We start from the raw sequence: 21,845 nt of genomic DNA, 5'->3' as shown, positions 1-21,845 counted from the left end.
TGAAAGGATCACCTATGAGGAGTGTAAAAAGATTTAATATGAAAAGAAAGTTAGCTCCAAGGTATGTTGGTCCGTTTAAAGTTTTGCAAAGGTGCGGAGAAGTGGCTTATCAGCTAGAGTTGCCTGAAAGTTTATCTGGTGTGCATGATGCCATACACCATTCATTCACCACACATGCACATCTTGATATTGACTTATTGACTTGTTTCTCTGGATCCATGGTTTGACTATGCAATAAATGTCTTATAAGTATGTATACTTTATCTCCCACCTATAAGCTCAAGATATCAAGCCTTATTAGAGTAGGATGAGAGAAAAGGCAATGTCACTATGCCTTATACCACAAATACCACATACTTTGAGAGAAGGCATATACCATCACTGCCTTGATAAGGATCTAGAAATACCACAAAAGAGAGATTTGAGAGAGTCATACAAGGAATCTTTGAGTTTTATTTGAAAATCCGCAAAAAAAACTCCAGAGCTATAGCTGATCAAAAATAAGAGACATGGCGCTTGACTAGACCGTTCTATCTTTTAACTGCTCAAGACACAAGTGATGGTTGCAAGCCCCACGGTGAAAGGTAAAATGAGTAAGTTTTAAGTCCTAACAGTTTACTCTAACTCAGAGATGAGAGCTTATTTGAAAGCATGTGTACCATCAACTTTCAAAGGCATTACAACAACTTCTGATCCATCACTAAGACTATCCTTGCTTAGGAACGCGCAAGAGGTAAGCTTGGGGGAGTTTATTGAAGGTCCTTAAGTACCAAATTTAATCATCAAATAAATGAAGAAAAGGATCCAAATGCAACCAACAACCAGACTTAGGGTTTTATCAGACAGAATTCCACGAGTTTTGGTGTTTATCTATTTCTGTAGGGGGTTATCAGGAAATACGGAGGAAAGGCCCACACGTCGGGTTTACATAGAGATATTAACGTGTGCGCCAATTTTCTATCATCTAGAAGAGTCCAGAAACCACGAAAACAAGCGGGAGGCTGAGCGGGCCCGGGGGCAAGGCGCCCGCCCTGGCACCTCAGCCAATCAGGCTCCGCCTCGTGGATTATGCTCCACCGACCTAAAGGATTAAGGAAAACCGTGCTATTAAGGTCGGTTTGATCCGACGGCCCATGTTCATTTGGAGGGGCTATATAAGCAGGCCCCCTGACCCCTGGAGGAGGCATTCTCATTCTAAAACCCTAATTCATTCATTCATCCAAGGAGGAGAGTCTCTTATCAAGCCCTAGAGCCACCACATCAACTAGATCTCTAGTTTAGCATAGCTACATAGGATTAGAACTAGAAGGAGTCAATCTTCGATTGGTTTCTGGATCTGTCAAGAGGTTTCTTGGTAAATCCTCTACTGTTCTTCATTTGTTCATCATTGTTCTTCAATATTATGAATATGACTTTATTCTATTTCAATATATTGATTATGACTTTACTCTACTTGTTTATATTTGCAATTATATCATTCTTAGTTTATCATGGTTATATACTTGGCTTAGTTAGATTGGAATTATATACATGTTTAGGATTGTATAGCGTTTATCCATCGGGTCCTTGGGTAAATGATAAGTATTGTGTAGGCGTGGTGCCTATACCATATTTATCTGCGATTGTACCCTATATGCCGGATCGCAGGGTAGTTCGCGGTGGTGACAGCTCCGTTGATTCTTATATAGTCTCCCTCCCGTATATAGGGCAGACAGAGCAACATTATTATAGGGGAGTGATTGCTATGTTTCTCATCTTCCTTGATAATTTCACTATGCATGGGCGTAATCCTATCTCGCAATGATTGCCAAATATAATTGCACTAATTATGATATGCTAGACTTTATAGTTAAAAATAACTTAGGAAATATTCTTGTAGTTCATCCTAATTCCATGCTAATGACTTGCTAGAATATCTGTTGAGGTGCTTATCATTATTATATGTGGCTAGTTATGCTGATCAGATTAGTTATCTTTGTCACCATTCATACTTTATCTATATTTTATGTGACATTTATCCTTGTATGTAAGAGATAGATGAATGCTCTCTATTACACATGCAATGATACTCAGTTCCGTATTTCATTTCATAATCAACATTGGTGTTAGTAATCCCTTCCCAGTGGTAAAAATATAAATAACGATACCTAGAATATTTTTCGGTTAAAATGCTACATCGGTATTAATCTATGCGCTTGCAGATCCCTTTTATTATTTATTCAGAAGAGCAATTGCATATTTCAATATCGCGTCTCTCATGTCATGCTGGGGATGACAACTTAGCTTAAGTGGCATGAGGGATAGGTTTGGCATTTTTGGCGCCGTTATCAGAAATAGAAAACTAAGTCTACTTTTGGTTTTGGTAATGACATTAAGAATGCCCAACAGTTAGGAACATGCTTGTGCATACATGCCGAAATATTCGTTTATTTTACTGTGTGTTTGGTTTTATATCTGCTCAAAATTCTATTTGGAAAATGATTTAGAAAAAAAAGAGAGGGCTTACCTGCTCTCGGCTGGGCCAGTGGCCGAGGCCCAGTTCCGCGGCCTAGCAAGCGCATCCCTCTTCCCCCTCGCGCGGCCCAGCAACGGCCCAAACCGCGGGCCGAAGCCCAGCAGTGCAGGCGCGCCCTCCCCTCTCCCTCTTCTCACTGATGCCTAGGCCCCACCTCTTTGTTTCACCGATAGGTGGGCCCGCCTGGTCATCCCCTCCATCGAGCCGTCTCCAACCGGACTCGGCCTAGAACATGCCCGTCTCGGCCCCGTTATCTCCGTCTGGTGTGGGCCGCCTGAACGCCAAGGCCTTCATAAATACCGAGCCTCTGTGCCACGCCGCCCTCTTTCCAAACCCTAAGCCGTAGCAAGCGCCTCGCCCAGAGTAAACGTGCAGCCAAACCCAATCTTGCATCAAGGTCCGATCCGCCACCGCCGTGTCGTTCCCTGTTCTCCTCGGCACGAACTAAGGGTCTTGGTGAACTCGCGACCCTCCCCTCTTTCTTCCGGTATAATTCTTTTGTTTCGAGATGCAACAGGTCGCGAGATCGAGGTCTCCGGCGAGGAGATCGGCCTCACGGCCATGGCGCCGCCGTGTAAGTCGCCACCGGCCGTCCGCTTTCTCCCCAGATGAACCCTGAGCCGTCTGATCGGGGTTCGATGGCCCAGAACAGAAGATACCCCTTTGGGGGGTATTTTGTTAAAGAGACCCTCAGTTTTTCTCTAATAGAACCCGCAGTCCCCCTGACGCCTTTCTTCAATGCGTTTTGTCGTTATGAAAGAGTAAACCGACTCAGTGTGTTTCAAAATACGTTTTCTGTTATTTTCAAGTTTGCCACTGAATTTATAATGCTTATAAAATACTCATTTTAACTCCGATTTGATCCATTCAAATTGTGTTAGGTTCGTATTTACGAGCTCTACATGTTAGTAGTATTATTTCACTGTTTTGAAACTTTTTAATTTCGCAGTAGCATTTAATTAATTATTCTTCTATAGGAAATCTAAGAAAAATCATAACTTCTCTGTTTTAATTCTGATTTTCGTAAACTTTATGTTTGTGTGATCGTAGCGCTGCGTAGAATATTTTTATAAACTTTTATCTTTGTTTTACCACTGTTTGGTGTATTGTTCTAATTATATCTTATTTTCTTTGTGTTTGATTGTCCATTGGAATGCGTGATGTTGATTGATGGTCGAGTATAGACGGTGAGCAATACGTTGGCGATCAAGGGCAATCTTTTGACGACCTGCAGGAGTTTCAGGAAAGCTTTGATCAAGGCAAGTATAACTTGGGACTATCATTGTTACCTATTCACTTTTAATATAAATATCATATGCATGTGTCCACCTTGATGACCTTAGTAAAATCATAGATGTTTGTTATGTGAATTCCTTGTTACCTATTTGGATATGCATTTGGGTAGTTCTTGCTAGTGCCTGATTATTAATCCGTGATCTTATAACATGAATATTTGGATATACAATAAATAATAAAATAAGCTTTCTAGCAACTTGAACATAAAGGGTGGAAAGAACTCTAGCTTTTGCTAGATTGATCTTGACCCTCCATAAGGACTTATCCTTTGGCAAAAGCTGGGACAACTCGTACAACCATGAGGGCTATATGGCTCTCGTTTTAGCTCAGTATGAGAAACTTTTTCTAACTTGTTAGCGGTTACCTTAAATGGCGTAATAATGCCTAGACACATTGGGTATAGTGTGGCCTCTGTCCGTGTGTATAGGCTGCGTGTTATGTGCCATGGAAGGGGGGCTCTATATCTGCCTACCGAGTGAATCTAATGGCCCTAACTTGTTAGATGAAACCTTTGAAAGGCTTCATAGTGAACCCTGCCGACCTCCCTAGGAAGGGGGTTAAGAGACTTGCAACCTCGGGCGAAAGGATAAATCATGACTCATGGGTAAAGATGTACAACCTCTGCAGAGTGTTAAATCTAGTATATTAGCCGTGCCCACGGATACGGGCGGCCTGGAAAACTGACAGAATAGATGGACACTGATAAATATGATTAATGATGATAAATGATGGTTTATTATGTTGTTTATGTGTGTTATGATTAATTCATGTATACATTGATCTTGTGGTTATGAGATGTCAGCTTATTTAGCCTCATGAACCCCTGGTTATACTTGTTGAGTACGATATTTGCTCACTCTTGCTATTTCACAACACCTCAGGATATGTTAATGAAGGCGACTGGAATGAGGACTACCGTTATGAGTACTAGGCTTGGAGTCAACCAGTAACAGTGTCCCTGTGTGGTGCTTTCGTCGAGAGTATCTTTATTTGTTTGAGATTATTTAATAATTATTATTCCGCTATGTAATAAACATTGTGATGGTACTATTTGAGATTTGTCAACTTATGTGTGCGACTGATTCTGGGGCGCACATGAGTCTTTTATGCACTCTATTTTGTTCTTAAAATTTGGGTGTGACACATGTTGATAAACCACCATGGGCCTCCCAGGTTACTGATGGGTTCGCCGAGCAGAAGCTTCTCAGTTACATGGTGAAGGAGATGATAGGTGGAACTCAAGAGGTATCGGTCAAGGGGGAATCTGCCGTCGTTGGCTAGTGATTCGGCTACTGCAAGGTAGACGCAAGTTGGCCCTACCGATCGGCCGCAGAAAATAAACTTGTCCAACCACATGTTCAGGAGTATGACATGTTCCCTTTGGCCAACTGATCTGGTTTTCTAATATTCCTGGATGTATCCTATCCAACCGCCGATGTTGCGAGTATTTACTTTGTACTCAGACTTTTTATTATAATACTTGCCGTCATCGGCAATTGAAATGTCTAAGCCTGTGAGCATATGCACATTGGCAAGAGTAGGAGCAGCTGGGCCATGACCAAATATGAAAGCATTGATGGTGTCTGACCAAAAATAAGCAGTTGATATCATCATCGACTCATTTTTCTACATATCGGCAATGGAGAGCCTGATGAATTGGTCCAATTTACGTTCTGCCAAGTATACTTCATTCGCCCTACCGATTCTCAAGTACCAGTCTTTCCATCCCTTGGTGGTCTTGGGCTAGGATCAGAAAGTGTCCTTCCACAGATCTTGAGAGAAATTCTTAGCCCTAAATGGGATTCTGTTGGTTTCTGCATTTATCAAATTGGTTGGATCTGGGTTGCCCATTGGGCCTAAGCACTAGATATGCGGCTGATCGGTTGGGATAATTAGCTTATCGCTCTGTTCCTAAGTTTAAGAGATCAAAAGAGCAGAGGAAAAGAAAAGGAAAATCGCTAAGCGTATGAACTTGCAAAAGTGACAGGAACTGCAGCAAAAAAGGGGTGAGCACGAAACTGACTGCAGGGACGTTAAAGTTGATAGCCATTTCTTCTAAGCAGGATGAAGGTGAGGCCGAGAGCTTGAAGTTTCTGCCGAAGAGGGTTCTCGCTGATTGAGATTGTGTACTTGCTCGTCAAGATCACCGTCAGAGAGAGTAGGTTTTGGAAGATGAGGTTGGCAAGGTAGAAGATGAGTACCTGAAGGGGATATATTTATAGGTTAAACTGAGCAGGGGCATTTTAGACTTATCTCTCTGCCGTACGCGAAAAATTCGAGGTTGTTCAGATGGATATGGTAACTGTTCGCACGACAATCAAGGAATTGTATGGTGATTTGATGGCAAGTAATCATGATTTTGGGGATATTCCGGTGTGCGGAATATTTTAATAGGATCGACAGCATTGTTCTGGTACTAAGCCTTTGCCGATGGACTGCTACCCTTGTGTTCTAGCCTTAATCGGGACAAAGGTGGTTGGAGGTTGTGCGATATTTACTAAGACACAAAAATCAGGGCTTGATTTACCTGGATTTGGTAACAAATTTTGTTAAGAAGAAGATAATTATGTGAAGGTGATCATTATCTAGAATAAATTTCGGGACATTAATGATTTTATACTCCGAAATTAGGGGGCATGTGTTGACACTGTTTTTGACACGGGTCAAGATAATCAAATAGACCAATCAGCAATAGAGAGATTGTTGTGTTATACTGATAAAAAGGTGCCGATGAGGATCAGCCGATGGAGAGTGGTGTCAATGGAAGATGATGATCGGCGGAAGAGTTCTCTTAGGCCTAAAATCAGAAGTGTTGGTTAATAAGGCCGGAGATGATGTTTGCCGATTCAGGGGTTATTGTCGATAGAGCTTATAGTGCTATGTTGCCGATGTCGATGAGGAAAGATGTGAAGACTACTACTGGTGGAGCTTGTAGCTTGTCGATGGGGCAGGAGCCGATAGAGACTTCATCGTGAATGAGATGGACACGTGAATAAATAGATCTTATTTTCTTCTTTCTATGTTTGTTAGAGTATGTCTTTATGTAAGAGTCTTGTTTTACCTTAAAAATTGAGTCCTAGTCGTATTTGGTTGTAACTCTTTGAACCAGGGTATAAATATAGATTATAGGACGATGTAATCAGATATCAATCAATATCAAATACAAGTTTACTCCTACTTTTGCATTTACTTTTTCGACGACTTCGTCAATTCGCATATTTTCCTTTTTACGAGTTCTCATCGGTTCGGCGAGTTGTGCTGATATAGTGCAATTCTCGACGATCCTTGAGTTCCGCGTAAATACCTCTTGGCCGTGACATCTGGGCGCATCGCTATTGTCGGAACCAAAGTATTCTAGCTATCATCCTTGTCAATTAATAGGTCAAATCGACTGGCATGCCTTGATATCGAAATCGGGTATTAGGCCTTTGTGTTTGCAGATCTATTTTTGCATCAACAAAAGTTTTTAGATACTGTAGCACTTTTGTTTGTATTTGGCACATGGACTAATAAGGTTTAAAAGATTCATCTCACAAATTACAGATAAACTGTACAATTAGTTATTTTTATCTATATTTAATGTTCTATGACTGTACCGTAAGATTCAATGTGGGGAATCTTAGATAGTTTTTGAATTTCAGGTGTAACTAAACAAAGCCCTAATATAAAAGGCTAGTGTCAATGCAGATTTTATGGGGGTTTTATACACATTAAATAGAGTACTACGTCAGAGAAATAGAGATTTTGCATGTATCAAAAGAAGCGAGAAGGAAAATGTTTCATGGGGACAAAATGAGTGGGCGTTGTTTCCAAAATGTTAGAAACTGCATGAACCGCCTACTGAGCACTTTTAATTTGTTTCATCTCATGTGCATGAGAAACACCAGTGGGACCGATAAAAGGTTAAAATAACCCCATAAAATTGTACCGATGAATTGAGAGAGACACATTTCATATTAAGTTTCATGTCCTGGAAACTAGAAGGTAAAACTTTCCATTGACACTGACCTAATTGACCATATTTGAGTGTCTAACCAGAAAAATCTTTAGTTTAATTTGGTTGCTCTAATGTGAAATCGGCTTTTGCTCTATTTTCTCTCCCCACGATTCGATTTGGTACTACACTAGAGCTGCTTTTAGATGGGCACTCACACCTGCCTCATTCATCTATAAATAGAAGCAAAGATAGAATTCAAATATTCTGTATTCTCTACCTATATATGAGAAGAAAATAAAAAAGCTCTCTATTACTCCCCTTTATGTTCATCTTGTGCTTTATGTATGTACATTGATAGAACAATATTTCAACAGTTCAATTTTAGTGTTATTCGTGTGCTGCACTGTGCCTCTCTCTCTCTCTCTCCCTCTCTCTCTCTCTCTCTCATGCGCTACTGCATCCTTCTCATTGGTATCTTACAATTAGTGTTTGTTAACAGACACAAAAGATAGGCCATTCTATTAAGTATTAACAGTGGCAGACTAGGATGGCGACCTCTTCAGCTAGGTCAGCCAAAATGCCATTGAGGTTTAGGAACACTGTAAGCTCCTGTAGCTACTTGTTCAACCTGTCCAAGTTAGATGCAAAATTTTTCCATTTCAAATTACAAGTAGCTTCGATTTTTTGCTACATCCATTTTGTTATGCATCTATACATACGTTATATATATAAATGCATGACAAAATGGATGTAGACAAAGCGACTTATAATTTTGAACGGAGGGAGTATTACTTAATAAGTAATACTTATCCATTACATCTACCTCTCAAATGGTGGGATAACACCATGTCGTTTCTTCAGAAATGAAAATCATCAATGTCCTGTTGCAATGGGATAACACCATGCTGTTGTAATAATCAACGATATTACCAGACAGCAGTTATACCACATTTCTGGATCTTATTACATACTTAGCATACAAGAGAACCAAGCTTGTTTCTTACATAATTGCACATTTCTAGGTTGCTCCTATTTTCGCGGAGTAGGTTAGCAAATATCCAAACTGATATATCCTTGGTTCAAAAGCAGTCCTAGTAAACAGTGCAGCCTTTCTCACAGCATCCTCAACCCTAGCCTAAAAGTTCACCAGCACTTGAGATAAGCCGGTCCAAATCTGATGTTGGGCCTTGAAGCTCATGGCTGTCTTATTCCCAAGTTCTGAATACTCTATATGTCAACACACTGAACCTTACATAAGATATGGAAAACAATAATGGTGCTTGGTTCACCTCCATATCTAGATCTTACATGACTACAAAGGCCAACCTTTTATGATCACGAAATAAAAGGGATCTCAGCCAGCGAAGTGGGAAGCGATAGATGGAGATTTTGAGCAGCTAGGTAAGAGATTATACCAGCTGCATAACCTGCAAGGGCAAAACCACTCACCTGCAAACACAAGAAACATGACAAGATGAACAACATGGTATGACACTTGAACTAGGATAAATGTGCGTACTGCAGCCTTGGATTTCAGAATTGCCTGCTGTTGCTATTGCAGAAAAATACATAAAGAAACATGCTAATCAGGATTTATATTGATTCACTGATGCTAATAGGATTTGGTATCCTGAGATGTGCTTGTGTGACACTGAAGTTGTAAGTTGCCAATTGATGTATTATCAACATCATAATCGGAGAAAACAAAACCATAGGTTCCCAGAGTACCAGAATACAAGCCTCAAACTGATTGCTTCAACATGGGTGAGAGCATCAGGAAAAATAATTCAAGAATGAAATGAAACGAAAAATAATTCACAAACGGTGTCCCTAACAATAAGAATGAATATTTATGGAAAATGCATGTGAACTCATAGTTGTCAGTAGGAAGCAAGATATATTTGTTAGTTCGTTTATGATGTTAACATTCATGAACTATTAGTCGAACTGTAGATCAGAGCCTAAATTTGCTAAAGCATTTTTCACTTGAAATTTTTACTTTGTCGCCATGCTTGCAAAAGGTAGACAAACCATAAGTAGCAGCACAGTAACAAGAAAATACAGGAAAAAAAATCAATGATACTAAACTGAACAATATTTACAGAAAACAACTGCAATGATCAACTAAGGTAGGTGCAGTCTGAAACAAAAATTTTATTCACAACACTGGAGTTCTAAAAGAGATAATCAACATATACAGATTAAATTCAACAGTTTGTCTGGGAAATATACGGAAATGCAGTTAAATGCACATGGCTGATACCATAATAAAGAACTTCACATTACTGTAATATATCGTTTTTGATAGTTTCTCTTCATATTTGAACAAAGGAGCAGTTTACCTTGCGAAAATACCAAAAGAAATCCACCTTCTCCATTCCCATAAAAGCAACTCCTGCTGCGGAGCCAATGATAAGCATTGAACCACCAGTACCCGCACAGAATGCAACAAGCTGCCAGAAGTCCGAGTCTGGAGGGAATGAAGTCAGGTCATACATCCCCATGGTTGCAGCAACAAGTGGAACATTGTCTATAACTGCTGATGCCACACCAATTGCACTAGCAATAAGATCAGCATTTGGAATATTGGCATCAAGATAATTTGCTAACTGCCTCAAAATCCCTGCAGATTCCAAGCTAGTGCCAAAAGAGAGAAAAACTATTAGGAAACGAACATCTTATTGGTAATGGACTGGACTGCAGATAACAGGACATGTGGTTTCTCGTCACACCAACGTCATGAAGGTGCACCATTTTGTAAATATAAATGCATATTACATAAAAGACAATTATTCAATACCATATTACAAACAGAATATTGGCCATCGCTGACATTTAGGGTAGAAAATAGTGCAACAAAAGAAAAGGCTCCTCTCCATATACTGGAAAACTCAGATATGCAAATATTTTCTTCCTCTTTACATGTCATATCCCTTGTACTAGTTCTTGCAGAAGCTGTTCCCCATGGCATCCTTTAACTGAACTACCACACCAGTGATGCCAATATAGGAAGAGCACAGTAAGTCATGTGTTCTTTTTTTTTCTCGAACCAGCAGGAGAACTGCACATCATTATATTATGAAAAGAGATGAACAAATACAGCAAGCCCAGGAGCGCCGAACACACCCAGAAGGACGCATAAGTCATGTAAAATAGAGGATTAGAGGATAAATGGTGTAGGAATGTAATGGTGAGAGCTTGAAGGTAGAACAGGGCTTAGAGAAGAGGGACATGGCTGCAGGAAGAGAAAGACTATAGATAGTTAAAGATAATGAAACTTTTGCTTACCAGAAACAAGTCAGCCCCTGGCTCTCTTTGTAAATACAGAGTTCACCAATCACCAGTTTGACTCGAGAAGCACCCGATTTAAGAGCTAGAATGCAATGCAATCTCAATGACATATCGTCTCCAAACTAATCTTATAATTAAGCCATGCTCCAACAGATCCTAATAATCTAGCCATGCTCGTATTTCCTGTGAGAAACACCGCACACCCTAATCAAGGGGGGGTGACCTTCATTATATAGCCTAATAGGCTAGGGTTACAATGTGTACAGAGCAAATGGGCCATTACGCCCAATATGGGCCATATGCTATAATTACATTCTAACACCCTCCCTAAGTCTAATCGGGAGTGTCATGAACGCAAAGACTGGACCTAAAGTCAGTAAACAACTGTACAGGTAACCCTTTGGTCATAATGTCCGCGAACTGATGAGACGATGGAACATGGAGCACTCGGACCTGTCCCAATGCCACTTTGTCACGAACGAAGTGAATATCTATCTCGATGTGCTTCATGCGACGATGATGAACTGGATTGGCAGTAATGTAGACAACGCTGACATTGTCACAGTAGACAACCGTCGCCGAAGATATGGGTGCATGGAGCTCCTGAAGCAACTGACGAAGCCAATAACTCTCAACCATAGCGTGCGCAACAGCACGATACTCGGCCTCCGCACTTGAACGAGAGACCGTAGTCTTTCGTTTGGAGGACCAAGACTAAGTTGTCACCGAGGAAGACATAGTAGCCTAAAGTAGAGCGCCGAGAATCCGGACAGCCAGCCCAATCAGCATCGGAGTAGGCGGTCAAACTGTCGATGCCACTAACACCAATGTGAAGGCTAGTGGACACGGTGCCCTTCACATACCGCAAGACACGCTTGAGCATCGCCAGATGAGGCTCACACGGGTCGTGCATGAAGAGACACACATGCTGAACAGCGTAGGCGAGATCCAGATGGGTCAGCGTGAGGTACTGGAGAGCACCTACGAGGCTGCGGTACTGGGTAGCATTCTCCACTGGAGCGCCATCCGTAGCGGAGAGCTTAGCTCAAGTGTCCACAGGTGTCGCTATAGAGTGACACTCGGCCATGCCGGCTCGCTGGAGCAGATCCACAGCATACTGGCGCTGGGAGAGGAAGAAGCCACCAGAGGACCGTGTGACAGCAATCCCGAGAAAGTGATGGAGGTCCCCAAGATCTGTCATGGCGAACTCGTACTGAAGAAGCTCGGTGATGCGCCGAAGTAGTGCGGTCGACGAGGCTGTCAGGATGATGTCGTCGATGTAGAGCAGGAAGTAGGCAATGTCGGCACCCGCTTTGTGAACAAAGAGAGACGTGTCGGAGGTCGAAGCAGTGAAGCCAGACTGCTGGACGAAGCTGGCAAACCGCTGGTACCAGGCCCTGGGTGCCTGCTTGAGTCCGTACAAGGACTTTTGCAGGAAGCAGACATGGTCTGGAGCAGCCGAGTCTAATACCATGTGAGAAACACCGCACACCCTAATCATGGGAGTTGACCTTCATTATATAGCCTAATAGGCTAGGGTTACAATGTGTACAGAGCCAATGGGCCATTACGCCCAATATGGGCCATAAGCTATAATTACATTCTAACAGTTCCACGATCTGCTGTGTGGTTGCTAGCATTCAACAGTAACCATGCCCCTGCAGTAGACAGCCTTGTAGCTACAATAACCTTGAACATCACAAAATCTACATGCTGTTTCAGAACAATTGGTAGCTACCACAAACATTGTTGTTTCCCAAACAAAAAAAAGAACCTACTTCATTCCAAAATATATGTCTAAGCGTCCTTTACAAAGATAAGCCCACAAGCCAAGAGGAATTTCGGGAGAATTGGCTATGGAACATGCAGAATGGTGGTCATTTGCCACTGGACACTAGAAAAAATTAGATTGCTCAAAGATACTCCGTTTCTTGTCAAATTTGCTGGCGGACACTACGTCTAATCAAACATTATTACAAAATAGATATAAAATCATATAAGTGCTAGAAAATTATACTATAAATTTTTTTACACTCTACATGATGAGAACTATAGTGTAAAAATATTGTTTTGCACTGAAATGACCATTTTGCCCCTCTTCATAAATAGACAAAGATAACCATGGTTAATTAGTTAATATATTAGTAAGATACTAAAAATACTAAACAATATTTTTACACTATAGTTCTCATCATGTGGAGTGTAAAAAAATTTATAGTATAATTTTCTAGCACTTATATGATTTTATATCTATTTTGTAATAATGTTTGATTAGACGTAGTGTCCGCTGGCAAATGGCCACCATTCTGCATGTCCCACAGCCAATTCATATTACCCATCTCAATTATGACAATGATTAATGGGCTATAAGTTGTACTCTAGGGTGATGGAGGATTGCAAGGGTGCTTTCTTGGGCGCTGTAACCGCCATAGTTACTGACTCAAATTCTACATTGTTGTTGGTACAAGTGCACCCAATTGTGGTCCACCTAGAGGACGCTCCAGCCTCCAAGTCATGTGCCTTCCTTGGTGGCACCAGTCAGGAGCATGAAGGATCTGTGGACACACCTTCAAGCTGTCGACATCAAGAGTTCAATCCAATGGTCGACGAGCACATGATGGAGAGGTGTGATCCAATGATCCTTGAAGCTAGTATGCCATCAGTGCCACCCTCGCCTATGCGTGCTAAGGGTTGTGGCTTGTGAGGCATTGTGAGCAGTTTTTTTTCTCGAATACGCAGGAGGACTGCGTATCATTGTATTAATAGAAGGAAAAAAAACGGAGCCGTACAAAAACTCAAACAAACCACACACGCAGACTCACGCGCGCACGCGCACACACACAAATTAAACTCCTATTAACAGATTAACAAAGAAGAAAAAAACACCTGAGACTAAGAAAAAGACCTGACCACCAAACTCTCTTTATCTATTCTCCTGAGCTGGGTTCCGGGACAGCCCCTTGGCCCCAGACAAGGACCAAAGCATAGCTTCCTCCTAAGCAAGAGTCAAAGCTGTGACCAGATTTGGGGTGGCTCCATTGAAGACGCAGTCATTACGATGCTTCCAGATGGTCCAGGCGCGCCTAAGATGATAAGAGAGTTCAAACCCCTTTTCACATCACCATTGACCATCAAAACCGTCTTGTCCCACCATTGTCAGCAGTTGGAGGTGGTTGTTTTCTTTTGAGTAAAGTTCACCACTAGTCCCTAAACTTGTACTATCGTGTCATCCCGGTCCCTAAACTCGCAAATCGATCGCTTAGGTCATAGAACTTGTTCGTCTATGTCATCTCGGTCCCTGAACTTGTTCAGTTGTCATCCCGGTCCTTAAACTTAGAAATCACCCATTTAGGTCCTCAAATTTGTTCAGTTGTGTCATCCTGGTCCCTAGACTTGGTTTCAAGTCTCATCTGGGTCAAAACAAAGCGATCTAAAAACTCTATATCAAAAAGTAATTCATAACTTTTTCATATGAACTCGAATGAAGACAAACTTTATATCGAAGTTGTAGCCTTCAATGCAATCTATAACTTTGTAGTTGAAAAGTTTTTTATTTGAAGTCGTTTAGTATCACAAAATTTAATTTTAAGTTTTAAATTTCAAAAACTATAAACTTAAAAGAAATATTTTGGGACCCCAAATGATTTTAATTAAAAAAAAATTCAACTACAAAGTTGTAAATCGGGTTGCTGGCTACAATTTTGATATAAAGTTTATGTTTATTTGAGTTCATATGAAAAAGTTATGAGTTATTTTTCGATATAGAGTTTTTAGATTCGCCATGTTTTGACACAAATGAAACTTAAAAACAAATTTAGGAACTTGGATGACACAACTGAACAAGTTTGAGGATCTATATGGGAGATTTTCAAGTTTAGGGACCAGCATGACACAGCCAAACAAGTTTAGCTACCTAAACAGTCGTTTTGCGAGTTTATGGACCGAGATGACACACCCGAACAAGTTTAGGGACTTTACTCTTCTTTTATTTAGGTCGTGTTGGTTCTCCTTTGAGGTTTTTTGTCAATTGTATGGGTGTTTGGTCATGTTAGGCATCACTTGGTTATTTGTTTGGTCCTCATAATGTCATTGCTTGATCGTTGTTGGTGAGATTGTCTAAGGTCGTGTTTGGTTGTTGTACCTGGCTATTTTGGCCACTCTCTTTGTTAGATTATATATGTGCTATGCGTATATGGTAGGGGCATGCGCCTGGTATAGCAGCCGGCCAGCCCTGTTGGTTAGAGAGATATGAGGAGATCCTGGTTGGTCTTGTTTCTATAAACCACTGGATCTCCTCACCCCTCTATATATGTACATAGGTCTCTCAATCAATCCAATTATTATTCCACGCAATATTCATTGCTTTCATGGTATCAAAGACCTAGTTTTTTTTCCCTTTCCTGGCCGCCTATTCCCCTGTGCCTGCTCGCTGCCTCTGCACGACCTCGCGCCGCCATGGATCCCGGCGCCAAACCCGTCGATGCCTCTGCGTCTAGCGCGCTTGTGTTAGGGGCCGTCGACTCCGACGCCGCCGGTGCCGCTGCCCTCCAAGAGGAGCGCGACCGTGCGGCCGAACAGGCCCGCCTCGCTAAGGCGGAACGCGCCCGCACTGCCCAGGCCGCCCGCGACGCTGCTGCTGAACGCGCGGCCGCTGCAGAGCACGAGGCCACCTCTGCTCAGCAGGAGCGCGACGCGGCCAACGCGCGTCTTCAGGCCGCCCTCGACCGCGCGGCCAAGGAGCGTGCCGCGGCCGCTTCCCCTCTGGACGACGGAGCCCCCAACGACGCCGAGGATGCCGAGGACGCGGACGATCTGAACTCCACCGACGGCGGCGATCCTCTTCTTCACGCCGCCCTCCTTCAACACGAAGCCGCGGCCCTCATCAACCTGCACGCCCAGGCTGTGGCTGTGCAGAACATCCGGCTCCTCGTTCCGCTGGTGCTCGACGTCGCCTCGTCCTTCTACGGCCGCTGGCGCGAATCCATCCTCATGGTCGTCGGCCGGTACTCCCTAGAGCACCACATCCTCTCCGACGTGGCACCTCCCGACTCCCCCGATTGGGTTCGCATGGACTGTGTCGTGAAGACCTGGCTCACCGACTCCCTTGCTGAAACGGTCGTCGAACCGGGCTCCACTGCCCGCACTCATTGGCTTGCCATTGAGTCACAGTTCCGCGGCAATCGTGAAACGCGGGCCCTCCAGCTCGAGGCGGCCTTCCGCACCTTCAACCAAGGCGACCTCGACATCACCACTTACTGTCGCAAGCTCAAGGGCGTGGCGGACGCCCTTCGTGATCTTGGCGAGACGGTCACCGATCGGAACCTCGTCCTCAACCTCCTGCGCGGCCTCAACGGCCGCTTCGAAGCCATCGGTCTCCATCTTCGTCGCGGGCGCCCCTTTCCTTCGTTCCTGCAGGCTCACAACGATCTGCTACTCGAAGAACTCACCATGGCTCCATCCGCTCCGACTTCGGCTCCTGCTACAGCTCCTTCGGCTACTGCTCTTCTCACCGGCACTGCCCCCTCATCGCCAGCGACACCCGCTGCCTCTTCTCAGCAGCGACCACCGTTCCAGCATCCTGCTAACCCCGGGGGCAACGGAGGCAAGCGTGGAAAGCGCGGCAAGAGGGGTGGGCGTGGCTCTCCTGCTACAGGCACACCTAGTGCCACATCTGGTGGTCCTCCATCCGGCCAGCCATGGATGCCAAACCTACATCAGCCATGGACTGGGTCAATCAACATGTGGCCCGGCCCGCGACCAGCGACACTTCCTCACCCGCACGCCCTCCTCGCCGGTGTCCAACAGCAGCAGCAACTCCCTCAAGCGCTACTGACAGGTGCACAGCAGGGATGGCCTGCACACCCTGCTGTTCAGCAGGTTCAGCAGTGGGCACTTCCTCCGCCGGGCCTGTATAGCCCCGTTGTCTCTTCACCTGGATGGGACACTTCGAGCCTCGCCTCCAACTTCCAGACTATGTCACTCCAGCAGCCCCCTCAAGCTACCTGGTACTTCGACTCGGGTGCTACCAATCACATGACCTCCGACGCTGATAACCTCACCCTTCCTTCACCTTCTCATTCTTCACCTTCAAATATTATCGTTGGTAATGGGAACCTTCTTCCCGTTACTTCAACTGGCACTACCACTCTTCTGCATCATCTTCATCTTAATAAAGTTTTGTCTAGGCTAGTGCAGACATCTGCTATCTCTTTTAATAAACATGCAGCACACACTTTATGTCATGCCTGTCAGTTGGGTCATCATACACGTCTACCTTTTCATGCGTCTTCATCTCGTACTAGTCATGTTTTCCAGTTAATCCATTGTGATTTGTGGACATCTCCCATTACTAGTATTGCTGGTCACAAATATTATTTGGTTATACTTGATGATTTCTCGCATTATTTATGGACGTTTCCACTTCGACTCAAGTCTGACACTTTTTCCACCTTGTCTCACTTCTTTGCCTATGTCGCTACTCAGTTTCGTGTTCCTATTCAGGGCATACAGTGCGACAATGGCCGAGAGTTCGACAACCTCAGCGCCCGTGCTTTCTTCCTCTCCCATGGTGTTCAGTTGCGCATGTCCTGCCCGTACACTTCATCTCAGAATGGTAAAGCCGAACATGTTATCCGAACCATTAATAACGTTGTTCGCTCTCTACTATTTCAGGCCAGTGTCCCACCTGCATATTGGGTTGAGGCACTCTCCACTGCCACCATGCTCCTCAACATTCTTCCTACCAAGACACTTCAGTTCAACACTCCTCATCAAGCTCTTTTTGGCTCCCCGCCAACTTATGAGCATCTTCGTGTCTTTGGTTGTCGTTGTTATCCCAACCTGTCTGCCACTACACCACACAAACTCGCTCCCCGCTCATCCTTGTGTGTCTTCCTCGGTTATTCTCCTCATCACAAAGGCTATTGCTATCTCGACCGGTCCTCCAACCGGATCATTATTTCTCGGCATGTTGTCTTTGATGAGACTTCCTTCCCATTCTCCGAGGCCCCTGAATGCCCCGCGTCTCAGGACTTCGATTTTTTATCTACTGACCCTGTGGTGGCTCCACCAGTGCCATCATTTTTTGTTCCTACAGGTACTCCAGGTGTTACCGCGCAGCCACACGCGGCTGCCACCCCCTGGACACTGCCATGCCGACCAGCCTGCACCTCCCAGCAGCCAACCAGGCTCCATTGGTGTTCAGCAGGTCTCCAGCAGCCAGCCGGCCCCCGGTGACCAGCCCGGCCTCCAGCCGATCATCACCAGCACCTGCTGCTCCAACGACGACTAGCCCGGCAGCCAGCCGACCAGCACCTGTCGCTCCACCGCTCGGCTTTCAACGCTGGGGCGGTTTTGTGTACCACCGGCGCCCGCAGTCCACTTCCCCGACTGATATGGCTGCACTGGCGCCCATACCACCTGTCCGCCTGACGTACAGCCGTCGCCCGCGTCCCCTGGTTTCACCACCACCTGCTGCTCCAACAGTACCTCGGCCTGCGACACCGGCTTCTACTGCTTCAGCACGCCTTCCTGCTGGGGCTGTTCCCATCGTTCCTGTGGCCAATCAGCATGCCATGAGAACGAGGGGAAAGGCCGGCTTTCGACAGCCGGTCAAACCACAGCCAGTCACTCTTCAGGTTGCCTCCCTGTCACCCATCCCGAGGACCTACCGCGCCGCGCTTGCCGACCCCAATTGGCGCGCAGCTATGCAGGAGGAATTCTCTGCACTTCTTGCTAACCACACTTGGGATCTTGTTCAGCGTCCACCTCGATCCAATGTGGTTACAGGCAATGGGTGTTCAAACACAAGTTCAAGGCGGATGGCTCTCTTGAACGCTACAAAGCGCGTTGGGTTCTTCGTGGGTTCACTCAACGTCCTGGCATTGACTATGATGAGACTTTCAGCCCCGTTGTAAAGCCTGCTACTGTCCGAACAGTTCTGTCTCTTGTGGTCTCTCGCCACTGCCCAGTGCATTAGCTTGATGTGAAGAACGCTTTCCTGCATGGGAACTTATCTGAGACTGTTTACTGCGTGCAGCCTTCAGGATTTGAGGATTCAACTCACCCAGATGCATCGTACCGATGTAGTCCCCGAGCTTGCTGGAAGGCGAAGTATGAGCCTTGTAGCAAGGTCTAAAAAATTGAATTTACCAGTCCCCGAGCATATCATGCTCGTATGCAATTGAATAGACTAATCGACCAGTCCCCGAGCATATAACGCTCGGTGGTCGGTACAGTCCCCGAATTCTCAAATTGGTGGGCTGGTTGACCAGTCCCCGAGCGTATAGTACTCGGTGGTCGGTGCAGTCCCCAAGCTCTTAAATTGGTGAGCTGGTCGACCAGTCCCCGAGCATATAGTGCTCGGTGGTCGGCACAGTCCCCGAGCACGGCGTAGGGACCGGTGGACAAGTCTCCGAGCGTGGTTGGGAACGTAAACGTGCTCGGTGGTCGGCACAGTCTTCGAGCATAGCATAGAGAGTAGTCGACAAGTCCCCGAGCGTGGTTGGGAACGTAAACGTGCTCGGTGGTCGGAGCAGTCCCCGGGCACAGCGTAGGGAATAGTCGACGAGTCCCCGAGCGTAGCTTGTCGACTGGGCCAAACTCCTGAAAAATAAATATAGAGAAAATAGGTAGTACATGATGTATAAATAAACTCTAGATAAAAAATCAGCACTGAGATAAGTTTTAGACTTTTTATTATAAAATTAGCACGAGTAGTTAATTCATCCTAGAGCTTGTACCAGCTCTGGTCTAGCCAACAATCAGCATGAGGTGCGGAACCTAGACACGCGTGGGATTGCCAGCCTCGCCAGAGAGCTACTGCCGACCACCCGGAACGCAGAGGGCGGATCTCGTGCACGTGTAGGGAGGAGTCGGAGACAGTACCGGCTCTGGAAAGCTCGTGTAGGAGAAAAAACTAGTGTGGCTAAACAAAAAGTTGTTTTTGAAGGATAATAAAAAATATTATGCCAAAAATAAATAAGATATTAGAAGTGTACTTATCTTTGGATGAAAGTCTGGTCGGTAACGACAAAATTGTCTGGCCCTCGAGCTTTTGGACTTGTTATCGTGACGGTGGTCGCGGTTGTCGTAGCGCCGTTCTTCGCGGCGATTATTATTGCGACTGGTGGTCAGAGCAAGTAGGCCAAACAACTTGGTCGTTAGCCCGAGCAGATCGATGTCGTCGATCTGCCTCTCTTTGTAGTAGGGAAGCAAGTGACGCATTGTCGGCGTGGTCGGAGACGCTGCTGGTGTGGTCGAAACCGTAGCCAGCGTGGTTGAAGCCGCCGCCGACGTCGATGAAGAAGTGGTTGGCGCAGATCGGATCTACACCTCCTCCGTGGTCATGGCGGTGAAGTTGTTGAGGCTGACGGTGAACGTGAAGTCGCCCGCCATGGCCGCGAAGTCGGGGATGATGGCCATCTTGTTCGTCGGGAGAGCTGTATGCACACCCCCTACCTGGCGCGCCACTGTCGAAAGCTAGTCGGCAGTCTACCTTGGGGTATACCCACGGTAGTAGTTTATCGGTAGACGGTGCGCAAACTACGAACTCGATGGTGACGCAAGACACGGACAAGCTTTTTATCCAGGTTCGGCCGCCGAGTTGGCGTAATACCTACGTCCTGCGTCTGGTTGTATTGATTTGTGCTGAGAGAATATGATCTGTATGACCTGTCCTCTAGGGACCCCTGCCCCTCCTTATATATCCTGAAGGGACAGAGTTACAAGCAAAGTATCCTATTTGGTACAAAATCTTGTAGCCTTGCGGTGCACGCCGACCAGTCGTGCGCCGCATGTCTTCATCTTGTGGGCCGAGCCACCTCTGATGGTGGGGCCCATATAGGCCCGTGAGGGTATAGGGGTTTATACCCCCACAGTGTGCCTCCTCAATCGTTCTCTCTATGGGTTGAAACAGGCGCCGCGTGCTTGGTACAGTAGATTTGCAAGCTTCCTTCTGCGCCTAGGCTTTGTGGAGGCCAAAACAGACACCTCGCTGTTCGTGTTTCATCGTGGTCAGGATACTGCCTACCTCTTGCTATATGTGGATGACATTGTTTTGATAGCCTCCTCTACGGAATTGCTTCGTCGGATCATTGACTCCCTACAGCAAGAATTCTCCATGAAGGATTTGGGTGAGCTTCATCATTTCTTGGGCATGCAAGTTCAGCGCACTCCCTCTGGGTTATATCTGTCACAGCACCAGTACATGTTGGATATTTTGGATCGTGCTGGGATGGCTGCCTGTAAGCCATGTTCAACTCCAGTAGATCTCAACCCGAAGTTGTCTTCTGATGGTGACCCTATTTCAGATCCTACGGATTTTCGCAGTCTTGCTGGCGCTTTACAGTACCTCACCTTCACTCGGCCTGATATTGCATATGCTGTTCAGCAGGTGTGTCTTTACATGCATGATCCGCGTGAGCCTCATCTTGCAGCCTTGAAGCGGATCCTTCGTTATATTCGTGGCACTCTTGATTTGGGTCTTCATTTGCGTGCTTCTAGTCAGAGTGAGCTGGTGGTCTACTCTGATGCGGATTGGGCAGGCTGTCCTGAAACTCGCAAGTCTACCTCAGGCTACGCAGTTTTTCTTGGTGACAACCTAGTTTCCTGGTCCTCCAAGCGCCAGAATACTGTCTCCCGTTCCAGTGCCGAGGCGGAGTATCGTGCTGTCGCCAATGCTGTAGCTGAGGCATCTTGGCTGCGTCAGTTACTTGCTGAGCTTCACACACCTTTACAGCAAGCTACCTTGGTTTACTGTGATAACATCAGCACTGTATACATGTCTGCCAACCCTGTTCAGCATCA

General features: G+C 45.2%; 1 protein-coding gene across 1 annotated transcript in view; it reads right to left on the bottom strand.

The window, feature by feature from the left end:
• The window catches only part of LOC8063860 (sodium/proton antiporter 1), a 52,124-nt gene continuing 38,858 nt past the window's right edge, over positions 8,580-21,845 (bottom strand). Inside the window, exons 9-10 of the mRNA XM_002459841.2 lie at positions 10,091-10,385; positions 8,580-9,197 (exon numbers count right to left, since the gene is read on the bottom strand). Coding sequence (XP_002459886.1) covers positions 9,084-9,197; positions 10,091-10,385 — 409 coding nt within the window. The 3' untranslated portion in view covers positions 8,580-9,083. The remainder of the gene's footprint in view (positions 9,198-10,090; positions 10,386-21,845) is intronic.

Source organism: Sorghum bicolor, chromosome 2 (assembly GCF_000003195.3).
Source record: "Sorghum bicolor cultivar BTx623 chromosome 2, Sorghum_bicolor_NCBIv3, whole genome shotgun sequence".
NCBI lineage: Eukaryota > Viridiplantae > Streptophyta > Magnoliopsida > Poales > Poaceae > Sorghum > Sorghum bicolor.
The sequence above is the reverse complement of the archived record's forward strand: the minus strand, read 5'-3'. Positions and strand labels throughout refer to the sequence as shown.